General features: G+C 40.8%; 1 protein-coding gene across 1 annotated transcript in view; it reads right to left on the reverse strand.

Moving 5' to 3' along the window:
* CARD11 (caspase recruitment domain family member 11) overlaps positions 1 to 2,483 on the reverse strand; it is a 43,914-nt gene extending 41,431 nt beyond the window's left edge. The window contains exon 1 of the mRNA XM_041401689.1: positions 2,241 to 2,483. Within this exon, the coding sequence (XP_041257623.1) occupies positions 2,241 to 2,253 (13 nt within the window). The 5' untranslated portion in view covers positions 2,254 to 2,483. The remainder of the gene's footprint in view (positions 1 to 2,240) is intronic.
* Positions 2,484 to 18,429: the final 15,946 nt, after the last annotated feature.

The following is an 18,429-nucleotide window of genomic DNA, read 5'->3' on the forward strand; positions in this document are numbered from 1 at the left end:
ACACTGATGAAACAAGGCACAAAATCCAAAAGTTTTGTAGAATGACTCAAAGGAATACAAATGCTGTTACCATCACAAGATGAGTTGCAATAGAGTGAGAAAGAGTCATATTAGACCTGAATGTATAAAATGAGCATCTCTTATTTTATTGTTCTAGGCTTGTGGGTTTCTTGCAAGATCCAAAAGGCAAAGATATTTTAATGTATCTGTTTCTGTATTCAGAAGAGAATGCTCACAGCTCAAAGGCCACAGTTTTCTAGCTCTGAATCAGAAAGGATATCTTATAATTGCAAACATAAAAATTTAAGCTCCTTTCACTCATAAGGAGATGGACAATTTCAGAGAGCCAGGCAGATTGCTAAGAGAATTCTCCCACATAATAATTCCCTTATTAATTCAACTGAGTTTAATAAGTGAACCTTATTCAGTTCCCAAAAGACCACACCAGAACATCCATAGAAATAAATCTTCAGTCTCAATAGTCCTGCTCAAGAAGGTGAGGGTAAAAAGCTTCATCAAAGAAATGCACTTATTTGTCATATCTGATTCAAAGCATACAAATTTAAGCAAGGAATAATACCAGATATTGTCCTTGGATGCAGTTTTTAGCCATGTCTGATCCTGGTGACTCACCAATATGTCTGGTATAAAATACATGAGCTGTTTCCAGATCCTAGGAGCAGAGTTACTGCCACTACAGCATTGGGGATGAGAACTTCTACCTTTGGGACTTGGAGTCCCACAGGACTCAAAAGGACAAAAACTATGCCATTGTCAGATCAGAAATTCTGCTGTGGAGCAGGAATTCCAGAAGTTTATTGAGTTTCGTAAAAAGATTTATGAACAGCTAGAACTGTTTTTTACAGTTTTCCAAAGGCATTTTGCACTGTGCTCTCCCATTTTTCATCTACCTTCAGTCCCATCACTAAGCTCTTTCTCTGCTCAGAAAAGAGGAGCTCTGCAGAGGAAAGAGGAGCTGAGAGACTGCAATACTTCCTCTGGTTCCCCTGTAGGCTGGCAGCAGGGATCCTAAGGCAGCAGTGCAAGCCCAGCTGCATCAGCAGTTCCTCCCAGTTTGAATGCAATATAAAGATAAAAACAGATAGAGAAACCTGGTGGAGAGTTGTGGTAAGGAGGTAGGAAGGAGTGGGATGGCAGAAAGAGAAGGGATAGAATACCCAAAGTCAGGGCAGGCTCTATTTGAGAGCGGAGAGGAAGACAAAGGAGTTACAGGTGTTAGCAAATGCTGTTTGTGAGACAGAAACAGAGAGACAGGATGACAGTGGTTATTTGTTGTGAATGACTAAATATGAGTCTGAGCACTGGAAGGAAGCTATGCAAGTGTAAAAGTCTCCTATTTTGGGATGCATCCCCAAAACTGTAAATATGTAAATTCTGCACATGTCCATGGAAGGGAGTAGGAGGACTAAGAGACATGTGTGTGCAAGGACAGCCCAGTGGAGAGGCAGCAGCTCTCACAAAAGGATCCTGCCAGGGCAGCAAACACAGGAGAGAGGGGATGGAGCAGGAAGCAGGAGTGCATGTGTGAAGCTGGAGGAACAATGGGAAAGGGGAACACAAGAGCAAGAAGGAACTGACAGAGGGGAGGGAGGGAGAGCTTAAGAACTTGAGGGAGGATGTACAGTCTATTGCACAGGCACGAAAGAAGGCAGAGGGAAAGGAAAGGAATGAAGAAGGGAAATATTTGTCACACAGAAAATACACTTGATGGCATAAAAAAGGCATAAAAAGATAGTGAAAATGATAATAATAAATAGAGAGGGTTGATAATAGAAAAAAGGAAGTGAGAAAACCAAATAAAAAGAGGAAGAAAACCAAGTAAGAAAGATTTTACTAGTTAACAGAAAGCATAAATCTCAGTGAAGAGATTTAAAGAAAGGGCTAGAGCACAACACACTGTGGGTAGAACCAGAAATACTCTGAAGACCAGTGCTGATGATAATTCCTTCATCTGCCCTCTCCAGACCTCCGTATCAACTCTCTTTCCCAGTGCACATTTGCACCTCCAGCTACAGCCTCTTTGCCTCCCTCAACCCTGGGCTCCAAGGATCGGCACACACCGAGTACCAGACCTGAGCAGGGCAAGGAAAGCACAGATGGAACCATTTTCAAAGAACCTTTTGAATATCAATGCAAAAAAGGTGAAAGTGGAACTTTCAGTGATCAGAGCTGTGGTAGGCAGCAGGGAGGTGAGCTGCTCTGCCAGCTGCTCTCCTTACCTTGGGTGCTCATGAGTGACCGGCTGTCTGGCTGCAGCTGCTGCAGGCTGCACTCTCTACGTTGCCTCCATGCAATTGCCAGTGTCTCTCCAGGAGTCCTGGAGAGGTTATTTGTGCTCTGCAGCTGTTGAAAAGTAAAGGAAACACAAGGAGTTAAACACCCCCTGGCCCCCAAAGTACAAAAGTTTCAGGAGAATCAGGAATGAAGGAGGCTGGGGCACTGGTGGCAGAACGAGCAAAGAGCCACACAGAAAGTAAGAAAAAGTGTGTCAGAGACTGGGAGGGGCGGAGAAGGAAAATGCAAAGATCTGACAGGAAACCAGACCATAAATCTGCTTCGGGTTGAAAAAAATACATTTCTGCTCCCCAGCAATAGGGCCTGTTTGCAAATGACTCTGCAGGCAGGTGACACCAGAGCCCAGGCAAGCAAATCAGGAGGCACTGCTGCCCCTTCCCCAGGAGGAGCAGTGGGCAGAGGTGGCAGCACAAACGCCCGGCTCAGGCACAAGAAGCAGCCTCTCTGCACTGCCTCACTGCCAGCTGCACACACTTGTAGGGCATGTTTTCCTGGGGCACAAGGGGGTGTGCTTAATGCCAGCCTGGCTGGTGCTGTGCCTCTCCCAGCACAGGGCAGCAGCCCTGGTGTCTCAGGGCACTTTGTGGGAGAAAGCAGGTGGGAGAGAAAAAAAGAATGAAGGAAGTGAAAAAAAACAGTTTCAAGAACAACAGTTCCAGGTAGAAGGAGTTCTGGGTTTTCCCAAGATTTCAAAGGTTTTTCATTAAAGCATCTATTTTATTAATAGCTCCTTTTGCTAAAAAGGTAGTCAACAATGTTTGCTTTATGCATCAGATTATTTTAGAGTTGACGGATGCTTTAAAGAACATGTTTTCCAAAGAGAGTCTTTGCTGACACAAAAAAGCTTCAGTATATTGTATGGCTTCAATGCTGGATTCCAGGTTTAAGGCCAACATGCAAACCCAGCCCCTGGTGGGTCTCACAGAGGAATTTATCTCTGGCTGCAACTAGGAGCCTCCCTGCAGCCAAACCCACCAGAGCAAAGTCACCCAGTCCCTGCCCTTGCTGTTCTCTGGGTCCTGCAGGAGCAGGAGTCACCATCACTTCTAGAAACATCCTTCAGTGCTGCTGCCACCCTGCTGAGGGATGCTGAGCCTGAACCCCTTGTGTGGTGTGCTGATTCTCATACACGGCACAGCTCTACTCCTCACACCCGAGGTTTAACCTTTACACGGGGCAGATGTGCACAGGTGAAGCCTCACTGGAGTCAGGTCCTGGATGTGTGAGGGTCAGAAAGAAGAACCTTTAAAGAAAGGATGAGTGTAACATGGATGCCAGTGTGCAAGGGTCTGCAAAGGTCACCAGTCCAGCTATAAGTGCAAACACATCAAATTACAAGAACAAGAACTGAGGTTTCAGCAGTCACCCACAGGTTTTGCTGCCTGCAATACCTTCTGCTACCTCATGAATTTTGCAAGGTTCAGTTTTTCTTTCAGGGTGACTAGAAAAAAAAACAACTATGTATATATGGGCATGGATATGTGTTTATTTCCTGAGAGAAAACAGAAATAAAATCAGAAACACTAGAAAAATAAGCATAAGCAACCGACAATAGATAATTTAGGAATGTGTGTGGGGGGAAAGCTTGATTTGATGACAGTAGTGGAGGGAGAAAATAAGAAAGGAAAAAGTATTTGGTAGAGAATAAAGAAAAACATAACAAATGGAAAGTAAGTACAAAAGAACAGTGGAAAAACTGTCAAAGGATAAAGCAGCATCAAAGAGCAGAATAGAGGAAGTGAGGTGATACAGTGAAAAGAAGAAATGTAAAGAAAATAGAGAAAACACATGGCTCAAAGTCTTGCTACAATAACACATGAAGTGTTCTTACCAAACTGAAAATCTGAAGCCTGCAAAAATTCTAAGGGTGCTCTACTTCAATCCTCCCTTATTTTTTCTCTAATTTCACATGTTTGTAACTGTACCTGGACTGGTCTAAGTTTATCCATTAGGATTATTTAGAAAGGGATTCTGGAAGCTATTATAGTTCTCTATGTCAAGAGCTCAAAGATAAAGGAAGGCAGGAATTTCTGTCTCCTGCTGAGCAACAGCAGAACTTGCTATGCTGCTACCAATTTTTTTTTTCCAGTGAGGACTATATCATGATGTGTTACTTATATTCTTGTGCAATTTTACCAAAATTCACTGCTGAACAAACTTGGAGCTGCATGTGACAAGGTGCAGGAAAACCTCCTGCTTTGAGCAGCCAAAAATCTCCCCATGCAACAACTGCACAGGTGATGTTCTGCAGTTTCTGACCGGGGGAAAGTCTGTGAAACTTTGGGTGAAAACTGTGAAATAGAGCTATAAGAATGATGGCTTACAATTCTTCCATCAAAACCAATACAAGTCACTTTTGACTTGAGCTTTCTGCTGCTTTCACAGAGGAAGCTGATTTGTGCATGCAACAGAGGAACCATTTTAAGCACAACCAGAGAAACTAACTCTGCTGGCAGGAGGCTTTGTGGCTTCACTTCAATTTTAAAATCACAGATTTCCACACACAGTTCCTAACCTGAAAGGAAAAACATGCTAAAAATTCAAATCAAAACTCACAAAGTCTCATTAAAGCTTTCTCCTTCTGTACTTGATTTCTTCAGCAAATGGGGTATCAGGCAGCACACTCTGAAACTGCCCTACAAGCAAGGGGTTAGGTATCATTTGTTCCTGTTCCTGCTTTTGCTTTGTTTAATGCTGTAGATCACAAACAGATCAAAAACTACAGTAATGGTTTTAAAGAAGATACCACATTTCCCTGCATTTAAAGTGACACCACAGAGATGAAGCAATTATCCAGCAAAGCCTGAGCAGCTTTAAGGAATCTATCACAGAAATCAAAGAACCTAAAATTCTCATAGTCATAAAGGGTTTACTGGCAAACTGAGATTAGCTGAGCAGGATACAGTCATCAATCACAAAGCCACATGTAACTGAGTATCAACTTTCTTTTAAAAGAATTTACAATCTTAATCCCAGTTTTCAGGTATAAAAAATTCTCTCAAGCTATAAAAAAAGTGTTATAGTGAGGCTGCAGTTCCTTGAGGCTGGCAGACTGAAGTTATGTGTTTTACACAATGTAAGTGTAGAAAATAATTATGTTCTATTAGGCAACCAGAAAACATGAAAAACTTCAAATATATCACCTAAAATACAGCAAAAAGCTGCAGAGTTTGAACCAGGGGCTTTCCTGGCCCAAATGCATGGTCTAGCAGCCTGACTGGTAAAGTTCTAAACAAGAAATATTTCTTTTTTATTTATTTTTTTTTTGGGTGAGAAAACTGAATTGGCTCAAAAAATACCTGCCTCTGTCCTCTGTTTCTTTCTTTCTTTTTTTTTTTTTTTTTTTAATAATGACAATTTAAAAAAATTCTGCTGGATCTTTCAGTTTAACAAGCTGTCCAGTTAAGGGACAATAAACAGTATGGGTTTTTGTTATTGGTGTTGGTTATGGCTTCTCAGATTTCTTTCATTAAACTTGGTGCAGGAAACAATAAATTGCATCTCTGCTTTCAAAGGAACTCCTCTCACCTGACAGCCCCCTGGAAGGACACACATGGTATGTTTTCTGTCTCCCTCTTTCCCAGAGACTTCAGAAAAAAGGATATATTTAGTTCCTTCCAGTTGGTCTAATTCTGCAGATCTGAGCCCTGGTGGTACGACCTGAATGAGGCTGCATTTTAAAGCCTCTGGTGGTGCTGTATCTTCCCTTCCTCCATGCTTTTACTTTGGGTTCCTAGCATAAAAAAAACCAGCAAAATTTCAAGGTCATTCTATTAGGTGATCAAGCAGTGGAGAAGATTTGGAATTTTAGATATTCCTCCCCATTTTTGCTGGCCTCCTACGCATTTTGCCCATGCTCTTTCACACCAGAACATCGTTATTGGGATCTACAGGGAAAGTTTCTCTCCTTTCTCCTTGTCTGTCCCACAGGAATCTCATATACTTCCTCTGGGAATAAACTTCCCTTGGTGTAAAGTTCTTCCTGTACACCACAACTTCCTACAGGAGGCATTTTTAAAGAGGTGATTCATCAGCTCTAAGACAGAGCTGAATCTGATGCAGAGCTCTAAATATATGCAAAATTAAGAGTTAAAAAAAAATCAGCCTTTGGAAGTAAAGAAACACTAAAATGTCCAGCTCTTAATCTGCCGCTCCTTTTCTTCTGTTCCCTTTTCTTCCCAAGAGAGCCATCCCAGCCCATGAGGAGACTGCCCTTGACTCCTTATCAGTGTAACAGTCCTGAAAATCCCTGGGTACCAGAAACGCATTTCACAAACTACTGATTTGAGAACTAATATATTGCATTTCTCCTGCATGCCTGAGCACAGCAGCACCGTATATATTGTTAACACAACCCTTCCAACTCCTTAGAGCAGAGAAACAGAAGTATTAAATATTTTCCCCGTTTTACATATTTTATGTTATCAGCCTTGCTCAACTATCCTTAGAGACTATCACTCTTACTTAAGGATGCTCACAATTTATCATTTTTCTCTGGAGATCTGACTTCCAGAACATAAGTATTTCCCTATTCAATTCACCAGCCTGTGCATAAGCAGCTGTTAGTGCTCATCTGCCTTTTCTAGGCATTAACATCAAAAATGCCCCTTGATCTTAGAAAGTGACACACAGTGTGGTTTCTTTAACACCTTTGGGGGTAATGGTTTAAATCCAGCAGGGAAATGTTCTCATCTATAGGTTTATGATACACATTTAAACAGTGTTTCAATTGCCTCAACTATGAAATAAGATGACAGCCAAATATATATCAGAGGGGAACAGAGAGCATAAAATTCCCTCTTTCATTTGACAGTGGCGGGGCTTACATGGTTTTGCATAAAATGTACAGTCCCTGTCAAGTTTGACAGTATTATGGGATCTATCCCAGTCACCTGTTAGCATATTCACCCAGTGTGGAAAATTTGGGCTCAAATCCATTCTGGAATCTGGGTTCACAATCCATGGCACAAAAGACCAGCCCTACACTAAAGCAAAGAACCCAAACCTGGGTTTTTGATAGGAAAAAGGGGAATAGCTTTAAGCTGAAAGAGGGTAGATTTAGTTGGGATATTGGGAAGAAATTCTTCTCTGTGAGGGTGGTGAGGCCCTGGCTCAGGTTGTCCAGAGAAGCTGTGGCCACTCCATCACCCTGGAACTGTTCCAGGCCATGTTGGGCAGGGCTTGGAGCAGCGTGGGATAGTGGGAGGTGTCTCTGCCCAAGGCAGGGGGTGGAACATGATGTGCTTTAAGGTCCCCTCCAACCCAAAGCAATCTGGGATTCTACAGCTCTGGGATTCAATTACCAATTCTGCCCCTTCTGGAGGCCAAAGGGAGGGAAGCTCCAGACTCTGATGCTTTCTCCAGAAGAGTCAGAGTTAATGTAGTTGTTATTCCACCTGTTCTCTTTCCCTTACACTTACATGATTCATCAAAATTGGGCATGAGCCATAGCTCAGGTGCTTGTGCTTTTCCGTATGTTCTTAATTACATGTCCACAGGGCTTAAAATCCAAGGATCTTTAAACCTTCCAGACAAATGATTTAGTTTCACAGCAACCAATGAGTTATATATTCATATCCACCCATAATGGATGATGAGACAAATATGGAGAGATAAAAAGGGAACATTTCCTCTCCTTTACAAGCAGTAAAAATAGTTCTTTCACACAGTTCAATATTTTGGTCTATTAAAAAAAAAAAAACAAAACAAAAAAAACCAAAAAAAACCCAATGCCACAACAACTGGAAAAAGTTGAGATCAAGGCAGACACTTTTAAAACAATATTTTTTTCTTAAAATAAAGAGGGACAGAAATCCCAGGGAAGAGAGAAGAAATCCAGTCACTATTATTGAAAAGAAAGGACTGATAGAATTCAGATAATTGTCACCATAACAAATACTGGAAAAAATATTTTAGTTCAAGAAGTTCTGTTAATTTTTTTTTCTAAATAAATTAATCAGTCTCATATCTCACCTTTTGCTTAAAACACAAAGTCATCTTTCCCCATTTATGTGATAGTATCTAGTCAATATCTATTCTGAATATTAGACTGAAGGTTTTTACATATCTGGAATCTAAAGGATAATCTATAAAGCTTGAAATTTAGTAGATGCCAGGAGAAGTGAGTTACTTATTTTTGTTTGTTTTAAATTGGAAATGTTTCTTGTTTTCTTTATAGGTCAGCATTTATTCCAATTAAAAGTATGCATATTTTAATAGAGACAAATTGAAAATAACTGCACAAATTTAATGGCTCACATTCTTCAACATTTAGTCTTTTTGAATCTGTACAGATTCTTCAAAAGGTCAGGAGGAGAAAAACTTGTCCTGAGAGCACTAAGATGCCACACAGAAATAGCAATGTTAGGGTTAATTAATAATATGAATGATGTAATTTCTAAACCAAGAGTTGTATATTAATCCACACAGTTTGAATGGCAAGGGGACATTTTCCACAGTTTAAATATCCTGGGAATGCAACACAGACCTGGAAGTAAAGGATTTTTACCTTTCATTACAGGTCCACTGCATCCACCATAATTCACAGAATCTACTGGTGCTTCTCCTCCGTACAGAGAACCACAACACCTTTGAACTTGAAACTGTTACATAAATGTGTCAAAACCAGAGTACATCATCAGTACACCTTAGAAAAGCAAGAATTCCTGTACTGAGTCACACCAAAGATCCACCTCTGCCAGACAACAGCAACTGCATGCTCCCAAAGCTGGAAGCTGAAGCCATCCTCACATAAATGCAGCTCCACTGCAGGAACAGGAGCTGGGTGATTACAGAGGAGAACAGAGATAAGCTTATGAAACAGGAATTTGCCAAAAGCAACTTGGGCTAAGTTAGTAATTTGATGGAAAAGTAATCAGAACCCAGAGGTCAGACTGAGATATTACCATGTTATGCCTTATTTCTCCTTATTGTTTCTCTTAAATGGAACATGCTTTAGCCAATATCACATTCAGAGTTATTCTGCCAAAACAGCAATGATCATTTCTGTAAGCAGAGGACTCTGAGGCAGGCTAGGAACAGACAATGTTTTCCAAGCAAGGGAAAGAGGGCAGAAGCAGCAGGTAGTGGAGAGTTCTTGAGAGGTTTTTAACAGCCTGTGAGACTGAACTGGCCCCTGTGACTGATCTGACAGAAATCTTGATGTCCCACTTGATCAGTATGTGGGATTTTTCTATGACTTGCTACTTATAAATTATTTTTTCATCTTTGGATGTATCTGTTCTCCCAAGAGCTCATGTTCATTTTCTATTTAACTGTGTAGCTCCCAAGGGAAGGACTCTGAGCATTCCTGTAGAAGAGTTCTTGGGATGCATATAAATAGTGGTCGTATATCACAGCACATTTTACATATGTGAGATTAAACATAGCCATAAAACTATATGACTGCTATTTATTGATCCATAAATGAATACCTGGGTTGGAATTTTTAATATTTCTCTTTGAAACAATACTATAGCTTTCTGCAAGCTGTGCTTTCTCACTGTATGACAACTCTTGTGTTAGAATATTTAACACCTTTATATCTATAGGACTTTCACTTCATTCCAATGCCCATGTACCCACACTCATTACACACCATGAAATTTGTAACACTTTAATTCACTTATCATTCCTGGAGTTACTTCTGATGCACCTGATGTAATAGAATGCAGATAACCCATCTCAAAATAAGTAATGGAAATGAAATTAATTCAAGCACACATAGGTCTAGGGTTTTATCTGTAGATCTAAATTGCCAAAATTTTAATAACTTCTTAAATTTATTACATTAATAGATAATGATATCTAATAAAACTGAAGCCTGATTTTATGAGACATTGCACTAATTATCTGGTTTGGTGTGTTAATCACTGATTCTTGTGTAAAACGTACCAGACCCCTGGTGAGTTTACTGACCCCCATTCATTCTTAGAAATATGCCTACACTACATTTTGTATAAAGGAGAGAAAGGACAGGGAGGTGAGCACATATAAAACTGGAAAAAAAGTCTAAAATTTACAGCACTGCATAGTGCTTTAGGCTTATTTAAGAGTCTAAAAAGTTTTGGAGAGAACAAAGAAACCATATTGTCTGTTTCTGAAAAGATATGGAATTATGCATTTATCCTCTTTTGGCTCACCAAAATATGAAAAACTGCTTATAAACTTGTGGGCTTAAAATTCCAGTGAGTGAAACCTGTAAATTTTAAGAAACCCCAGTGACTCCTAAATTGGACTTTCAGTGAGACAAAGAAGCAATAATGTTAAAAGTATTGACAGAAAGAGGGAACTACCATTTTATATCAGGATTTAGGGAATGATATATTCCCCTTGCAACTACTGTATCCAATTCTTATCCTTACACCATGAAACAAACTAAATTCTCTATTCTATCATGGATCTATTGAGCTCTCTCTACACCTATATAACTGAGGAATTTAACAGCTACTCACACTAATCCTGAAAATTTATCCACAACAAAAGAATTCTTTCTCAAAATATACCACCAGCCAGCCTTTTGCTAATTACCTCCCTGTTGTTAAGGGCTGGCCTGCCTTTCTCTTGAGCAGAAGTTATGCCTGTCTTGTAGCTCTTGTTGTATTTCTCTGAGCATGAGGAATGAAAGCGTGCATGGAGTGTATTTGCTCTCACTCTATTTAACCACTCACTAATAGGTGATTCAAGGTTTTTTAGCATCATTTACTTAATGAACAAGACAGGACACTTCCTTCAGGAATGGTCAGCAATCCATTTCTGGCTGTGCAAGCTTCCCAGGGGAAAAGTCAAGTGTTTGAACAAGACTATGGTTTGGGTCTTAAGAGATTTAACACATCGACAGCAGGCTGTCATGAAGGCTGAGAGCTGCTTGGAAACCATCGGTCTCCACTGACACACCAGGGAATGGGCTTCCTATAAACATCCTCTGAAACCTTTGTCCTGTTCTGTTCTTACAGAACCTAAGTGGTCACTGCTAGAGGCAAGATGCTCACAAAATGTCAGAGAAGTTGAAACAGGGAATTTGATTTTTTCTTTTTTAATTTAGTTTTAATACAGAAGGTCTAGATAATGTTTCACATTTGGACAGAGACCATGTCTGGAAATACAATCAATGTAACTCAGAAATGATGTAATAAAACTAATTAGGCAAAAAGGTTTTGGAGGTGAAAGAGGGGCAGTGAAGATGGGCACATAAGTTTCAGAAGACTTCACTCTTGCAAAGACAAAAGTACAAAAGCTTTAGCAGCCCACAGGTGAAGATCTGCTGTCCAGAAGTTGCAGCTCTCCATAGTTCTGTATGGACAAAGAAGCAAAAAAACCCTAATGGAAGTGGAAGGGTAATGAAATTGTCTTAAAAGTGATTTCATACAAAGAGAACACTGTTCTGGTCCAAAAACTGTACATCAGCCACTGGTCCAAGATCTTCCTGAGAGATACTCTGGTAATTGATGGCTTCAGAGAGAAGAACAGAGATGACAGGAAGGAAGAATAGAAAGCTCAAAATTTGGAGGGAATAGAAAAGGTTGAATCTGAAGGGAATAAAAAAATCATACATGAATATTGCACTTGAGATGATGAAAGTGAAAGGACGTAAGGGAAAATGGACCTTGGACATGGAGAGTTGGTGGAAGAGACTGCTGAGCAGGTGTGGAAGGATCAGTAATGCTGAAAGCACAGATGTGCAGACATAGGGGAGTTTTTGTCCTGATTTCTTGAAACAGACCAGGAATTAGTTTACATTTCTTAAGACTGTGGTAGTGTTCTGCTTTCAACAACAGATACAAACTAGACATTTGCTATCAATAGTACTGCTACAATACCTTCATCTTGGGTTCTCAGCAGTCACTACCTCTCTCAAAGACAGCAGCTCAGTAATATTGACCTATGCATGCAGAAAAAACAGGATTTGAAGTTTTCCAGCAGAGCCACAGACATTCTCACCAGAGGCAAACAAGAAGTGGCCTCATAAGACTTAGCACAACTTGATCCTTATTATGTTAAAATTGAGGTCCAACATTTCTTCCATATGGGAAACCACTGTGGATGCCTGAGGTATAAGAAACAAAACAAGTATGATAGTGAGTACCAAAAGCCCTAATGAAGATGAAATAACAAACAAGAAGAAGTGAGGAGAAAGATTAAGATGATGATACGATGCTTTTTGCAGAGGCTTTCACTTAGTTGAGTCTAGTCTAAACTGACAGGCCTGGCTGGGAGCAAAAACTCAAGTGTTCAGAGGAGTGGAGAAGGAGAGCTCACTTTTATATTTTGCTGAGTTGAAAAGTGTCACTTTTCATTTCGCTTTTATAGTTGCTGGAGACAATTCCAGCTCAGCCTGGGTTGGCTTTCCCTGCCCTGGAGGAAGTAAATGCCACGTGAGGAGGTAGTAACTGTGTGGTTTATCGGCTCATTTCATGGGACCTCACAAAAGCACTGCGGGCTCATCTGCAACGCTTCAGCTTCACATCGCTTGGGTGAAGCAGTGTACCAGGCATGGCTACTTTTGTTTATATAACTCTCAGCAGCTTTACAACAGGGGAGCAGAACACAATGTCTGCTCTGGCAAGCCCAGAGGAAAGCAAGAGCATGACAGGAGACCTTGCAGGAACTCGCTGTCCTTGAAGAGAGGAGGGGTGATAGGGAGAACTATCAGGAGATGTAGTGGAATGTGCACATGGTATAGACACTGGGCACATCTTATTTCTGGAATAAGACATATATATCCTTTCCAGCTGAATTCAGAATATCTCCACATGCTGTGAGGGGATGAAGGTGATGCAGTATGGACAGATTCTTTCTGGCACAACCCCGAGAGCAGAGAAAGGGACACTACACAAAGCCCAACTGCTTCTTTTTGGTTACAGAATTTAGATTAACCCACTGTGAGGCTTCTGAAGGAGGAGACAGCTGTGGACATGATAGTGCCTCTCTTTTTTCTAATGAATACTCAACACTCCTGTGGATGGAAAGAAGAGGAAGAGGAGGCAGCACCCAGCTGTGCTGCTGGAATGGTCAGAGGGTAACTCATTCTGTCATGGAGCAAAAGAGAGTAAGAGAAAATCAGAACATTCATTGTCTGTAGGTTCAGTGACTGGGTGGTACCAGGGTTATGAAGTCAGAGACTGAAGGATCAATGCACAACCACAACCTGCTGCTCTGCAGCTCCCTGCAACTGAGGCAGCTGTCCCTGGAAATAGTGCTCTGTTATAATTAAGAAGACTAAGGCAAAGTTAGTATTTTGGATCTCAGTTCTGCAAAGTCTCACATAGGTTCCTCATACTGTGAGCAGTCCTACTGAAGTATCAGTTCTTAAAATGAAGGCCATTAATAAGTCTCTGCAGGATCAAAATCAAGGATTGTATTTTCAATCCTGTATTAATCCTGAAAAGGGGCTTCATGAGAAAGACATTAGAATAAAGTAGACTGCAAAGCATATTCCATAAATTCTAAATCCTAGAAGCCAGACAAGCTGTGCTATTCATTAACATTTCTGGTCCTCCCCAAAGTCATCAGAGATTAATACAATTGCTGCAGCAAAAGGCTACACATACTATAGAAAATAAAGCATTTACATACTTATAAAGCCAGACTAAATTTGATTGCTTTTGCATAGCATCTCCACATTTATATTGATACATTTGCTATCATAAAGTGGGAAAAATAAGACACTAATTTCTCTGCATTATTTCCAGTGCTGAATCCATCAATAGTGGGAAACATACGTCATAAACAGCTGTGAAATCCAGCCTCTCATCCCATCAATGTAAGACATTAGCCAGGTTATTATAAACACAATGACACAGGCAGAGCAAAGGAGAGGGTTCCAGGGAGGGTTTTCACATGAAGTGTAAAAAGATTCTTTCCATGGTGAGTTTCTGTGACTGTTTTCACTGCCTCAAGCAAATTGCATCAACCCTCCCACCCCCCCAACAGATATCTTCCATTACCTCCACATGGATGCAGAGAGGGTTATCTCATACATCAGCTTTTTATTCAGGTAGCTAATGTCTTCAACCAGACTGAAAGTGCTAAAAATAAAATACAGAAAATACCACTGGAATGGTTTCAGAGTTTACAAACTCACAGGAGATAGCAGTCAGAAACAAAAGTGAACTTGAAGCCCCTGTAAAAGTTGAAAGATGGATTAAAATATTCTTCAGTTCATTTCTTTTGTATCTACAGTAGATTAAATTATCACACTTGGTTCTTTTTGAATTTTTTTTCCTCCTCCCCAAGTGCCCAACTCTTTTCTTTGTTCCTGCATGAAAAGACACAATTCCATTCCTTAGTTCCCATGCAAAACCATATGAAAGAGGTCTGTGGTTATTTAAGAAATCTTTGCCTCCCAACCCAGGTCCTCATTTGTCTGCCAGTGCCAACTTGAGAGAGCAGGCAATGATGTGAAAATGTGGAACCAGAGAATGTGCACACGTTGCAGTTTCAAACTTCTCATTCCCGTATGTGCTCAGTCACTCGCAGCCTTTGCTGTCCCTGTTTATCTTCCCCAGGAGCAGCAGTGCAGCTCCCTCGGCTGCCTTGGTGTTACTGTTCCTGTGCCATCTGCATGTGTGACACTGATTTATTCAGCAGAGAGCTCCCAGCTTTGGCCAGGAGGACGAGCAGCAGCTTCGCTCTCCTGAGCAAAACCCTCACGCAGTGCCAGCTCCAGGCGCTCGGCTCTGACCTGCACCTGACGTGCCACTGCCACCTGACACTGCCAAGAGACCCCAAATGTGCAGATCACAGAGTCTGGAGTGCAGCTGCTTCCACACCACAAGGAAACAGGAGCAAACATCACCTTCCTGTCCCTCTCTCCCTGCAGTGCTCAGTCCCCACCAGACCCAGCTGGTGTGAGAGCTGCACTGTGCTCTGCTACTTCAAAAACTTCATTACTTCTACAAAATATGTTGCAGCACATTTAACAATGCACTGTGAAAGATTATAAATAATTAAAACTAAACCATTCATGTCAGAAATAAATGAACAAAGCCCATTTTGCAATGCACCATCCCTGATTTATTTTTATTGCATTCATTTAGCTCATTTGTTAATTCTCAAAACCCAGCAGTCCGCACAGAGTGGGTCTCACACACAGTAGGGAATGCTAGTGAGGTTGTGTCTTCTCTCATAAAAGAGCAAATCATTTTGGGTCAATAAAAACCATACAAAATACAGAAAATTATCAACCAACTGCTTCTGGATTTCACACTCTGTGTTTTCCAAGTGTCTGCTGCTCAGAACATCTCTTTTTAAGAACCTTATCTGCACATTGCATTTGCATTGGGGTACAAAATATGCAGAATCACACTCCAATTAGAAATAATTTCAAATACAGCTCTGGCTAATATCTACCCTGTGAGAGACTGCTACTATCTTGGCTGCTCCCTGACTTCCAGTGGGCTTGTTTGTGAGCATCATAAATAACATTGCTTCTATTTAAAGCTGCAGTTTCACAAGGTGAGGATTTCTTTGGGGGTCCAGATTATGGTAGTGAGGATCAGACACCCTTATTGCTGTGCTATACTTATTTTCTGTATCACGGATATATTTCACAAAGAAAGCTTTGATCTCACACAGGAGAGGATAAATAAGCATATCATCTCTGATCTAATGCAATATGAACCCATAATATAAAAAAACACCTTACTTTTTTGCTTCATCTTATTTTCAAAGAGATTCTGTGTGGAAATACATTTAAATCTATAAACAATTCCTATATTAAACACTCAAACAATTCCCCAATAAAATTATAATGGGCTTAAACACTACTGCAAGCTATTTTAGAACAAATACATATGCACCTGCAGCAAAATAAAAAACTGGAATAATATTGGACCCTTCCAATCCCATTCATTTCATCACAAACCTGGATTTATCTTTATGGCTCAGTCCCTGAGAGAAGCAACTCCTGTAACAGAAAGAGCTGTTTGGGCTTTCTTTGCTGGAAGAATGCCCAAAGAAGCTGGAGAGCCCAAACTTATGTGAGAACCAAGAGAAAGCAGAATGCTCATCTCTATTAAGTGTCTTTTCTTATGATTCTACCAAAATATATTTTAAATTCTAATCATGTATTGTTAATACTATGCTTAAATTAGTTCATACTATTCCAATATTAATTATCCCACAAAATTTTGCAACCACTGCAGAGTTATCTTTGGTAAAATTTCATAGGTTTATTGATTTCATGTCAATATTTTAATCATAAACAGTTTCACAGATGGAATAGTTTAAATCCTTCCTAAGGTTTCCATGTGCTTCTCTGGGCTACTTTTTTTTTGCCATTTATAGAGGAAATACATTCTCAGAAGTTAAAATGGATTTGAACGGATAAGAAATCAAAGGCTTTGTTTCAATTCTGATTTTTCTATACTATTCTATGCTGTTCTGGTCCATTCCTATGCTTTTCACAACACTGGAAGTGGAGAGGTTTGTAGCTCCAAGTCACTGCTCTTCTCTGGGAGTTTCCCTATTCATGAAACTGTAGAATGTCCCTGCCTGCAGTCCAAGTGCACCACAGAAATTAGAGCATTTAATCTTGCTGCCTATTCACAACAAAACACCTATAAAAATGAACAGGATGCAGAATTAGGTGTCACACCCTTCCATTCTTGCTAACAGGCCTGATATTTCCAGCACAAGCAGCTCCTGGGCAAATCACCACGTCCATGTGTGCTGCTGCCAGCGTGGATATGGGCACACAGAGCCCTGCACTCTGTAGTCCAAAGTGTGCTCAGTCTGGCATTAAATACACTTTGAAAGAAGTGTATTCCTCACTGACAGCAGTCCAAGTGCTCCCCAGGGAGGGGCTCTCCTGCTCTGCCAGGGGGGTTACACCAGGAGTGTTGGCTGAGCTGAGGTCCAAGGACAACGGAGGAAGAGGATCCTTGGCTCTAATTCCTACTGAGAGAGGAGCTTCTGCAGAGCCCCTCTTGTGAGAGTCTTGAAGGAAAAGCAGCTGAGCTCACCTGAATCCCTCAGCAAGAGATTCCTGTGTCCACATCTCCACAGACAGGACTGGGACAGACACCACTGATAAATACACAAATCCCCCTGGTGTTCAGCAGGATGGGAACAGGCACTCACTGGGCATGAACTTGGCTTCTCCCAGAATGTACCACACTCAGGGGCTGAACTTATGCACATAATGATTATTCTACTCCATTCATCTTTATGCATGAACTGGATTTATTTTATTTTTCTAAGCCATTATTTAATACAAGAGGCAGTGCAGAAAGTAAGAAGCTAATACAATCACTTCTCTTGTGTACTGCATGCTTCTGTAGCTGAAAATGTAAAAATGTCAGAATGCATGAAGGATATCAGAAGTGTCTTTAGGTGTGTTTTGCATGCAAAAGAGCACTGGAGAAGTTTGGGGTTTTTTTATTTAAAAATATTTATTTACTCCAAATTTAATTTCTCCTACCACACCTTCAGTACTCAACAGCTAGTTAAAAAAAAATCTGATTGGTTTTTAGATATTTATAAGTAATACAAACCAAATTATTAACAAGACTCAGATCCAGACTGAGATGTCACCATGGATAACAGCCTCAACCTGAGCAGCCTGGCCAGCCCTGAGCTTTTAAACAAATGTGAACAGTTAAGGTGCTTCCCAGTTCCCACCAAGGGAACAGCTCTAAAACCTATTTTGCATTGACTAATGCTGCAGAGACTGAAATCTTCTCAAAGGAGCCACGTTTCAACTAATGCTGCTCAGTTTTAAACCTGAATGCCCCTTTTATTTGGTGTCTCCTACTTTCTGCATTACACATAATTTTTATCAGATGGAAGTAGCTACTGAAGGACCTACTGTGATCACCTGAGTTTTTTTTATACACGTGAACTTTGTCAGGGACTGCACTTCTGGGAAAACACAGTTATGCTACTGTGATAATCATGCTGCCATGACATTTGCACCATCAACAAGTAAAGCACAATATCTGATTCTTCCTCTTCAGCTGGAGGGCAAACAGGCAGTGAGCCAGTCGTGCACGGCACGGTGCCCTTGAGCCAGCTCAGACCCTGCTGCCCACCCTGGCAGGGCAGAGAGGGGCAGCTCCACCAGCAGGGCCATGAACAGGAGCAGCTGGAGGCCACAGCAGGGCTGGGGTGCAG

This window comes from Onychostruthus taczanowskii, unplaced genomic scaffold (genome assembly GCF_017590055.1).
Source record: "Onychostruthus taczanowskii isolate IOZ18803 unplaced genomic scaffold, ASM1759005v1 scaffold19, whole genome shotgun sequence".
Taxonomy (NCBI): domain Eukaryota; kingdom Metazoa; phylum Chordata; class Aves; order Passeriformes; family Passeridae; genus Onychostruthus; species Onychostruthus taczanowskii.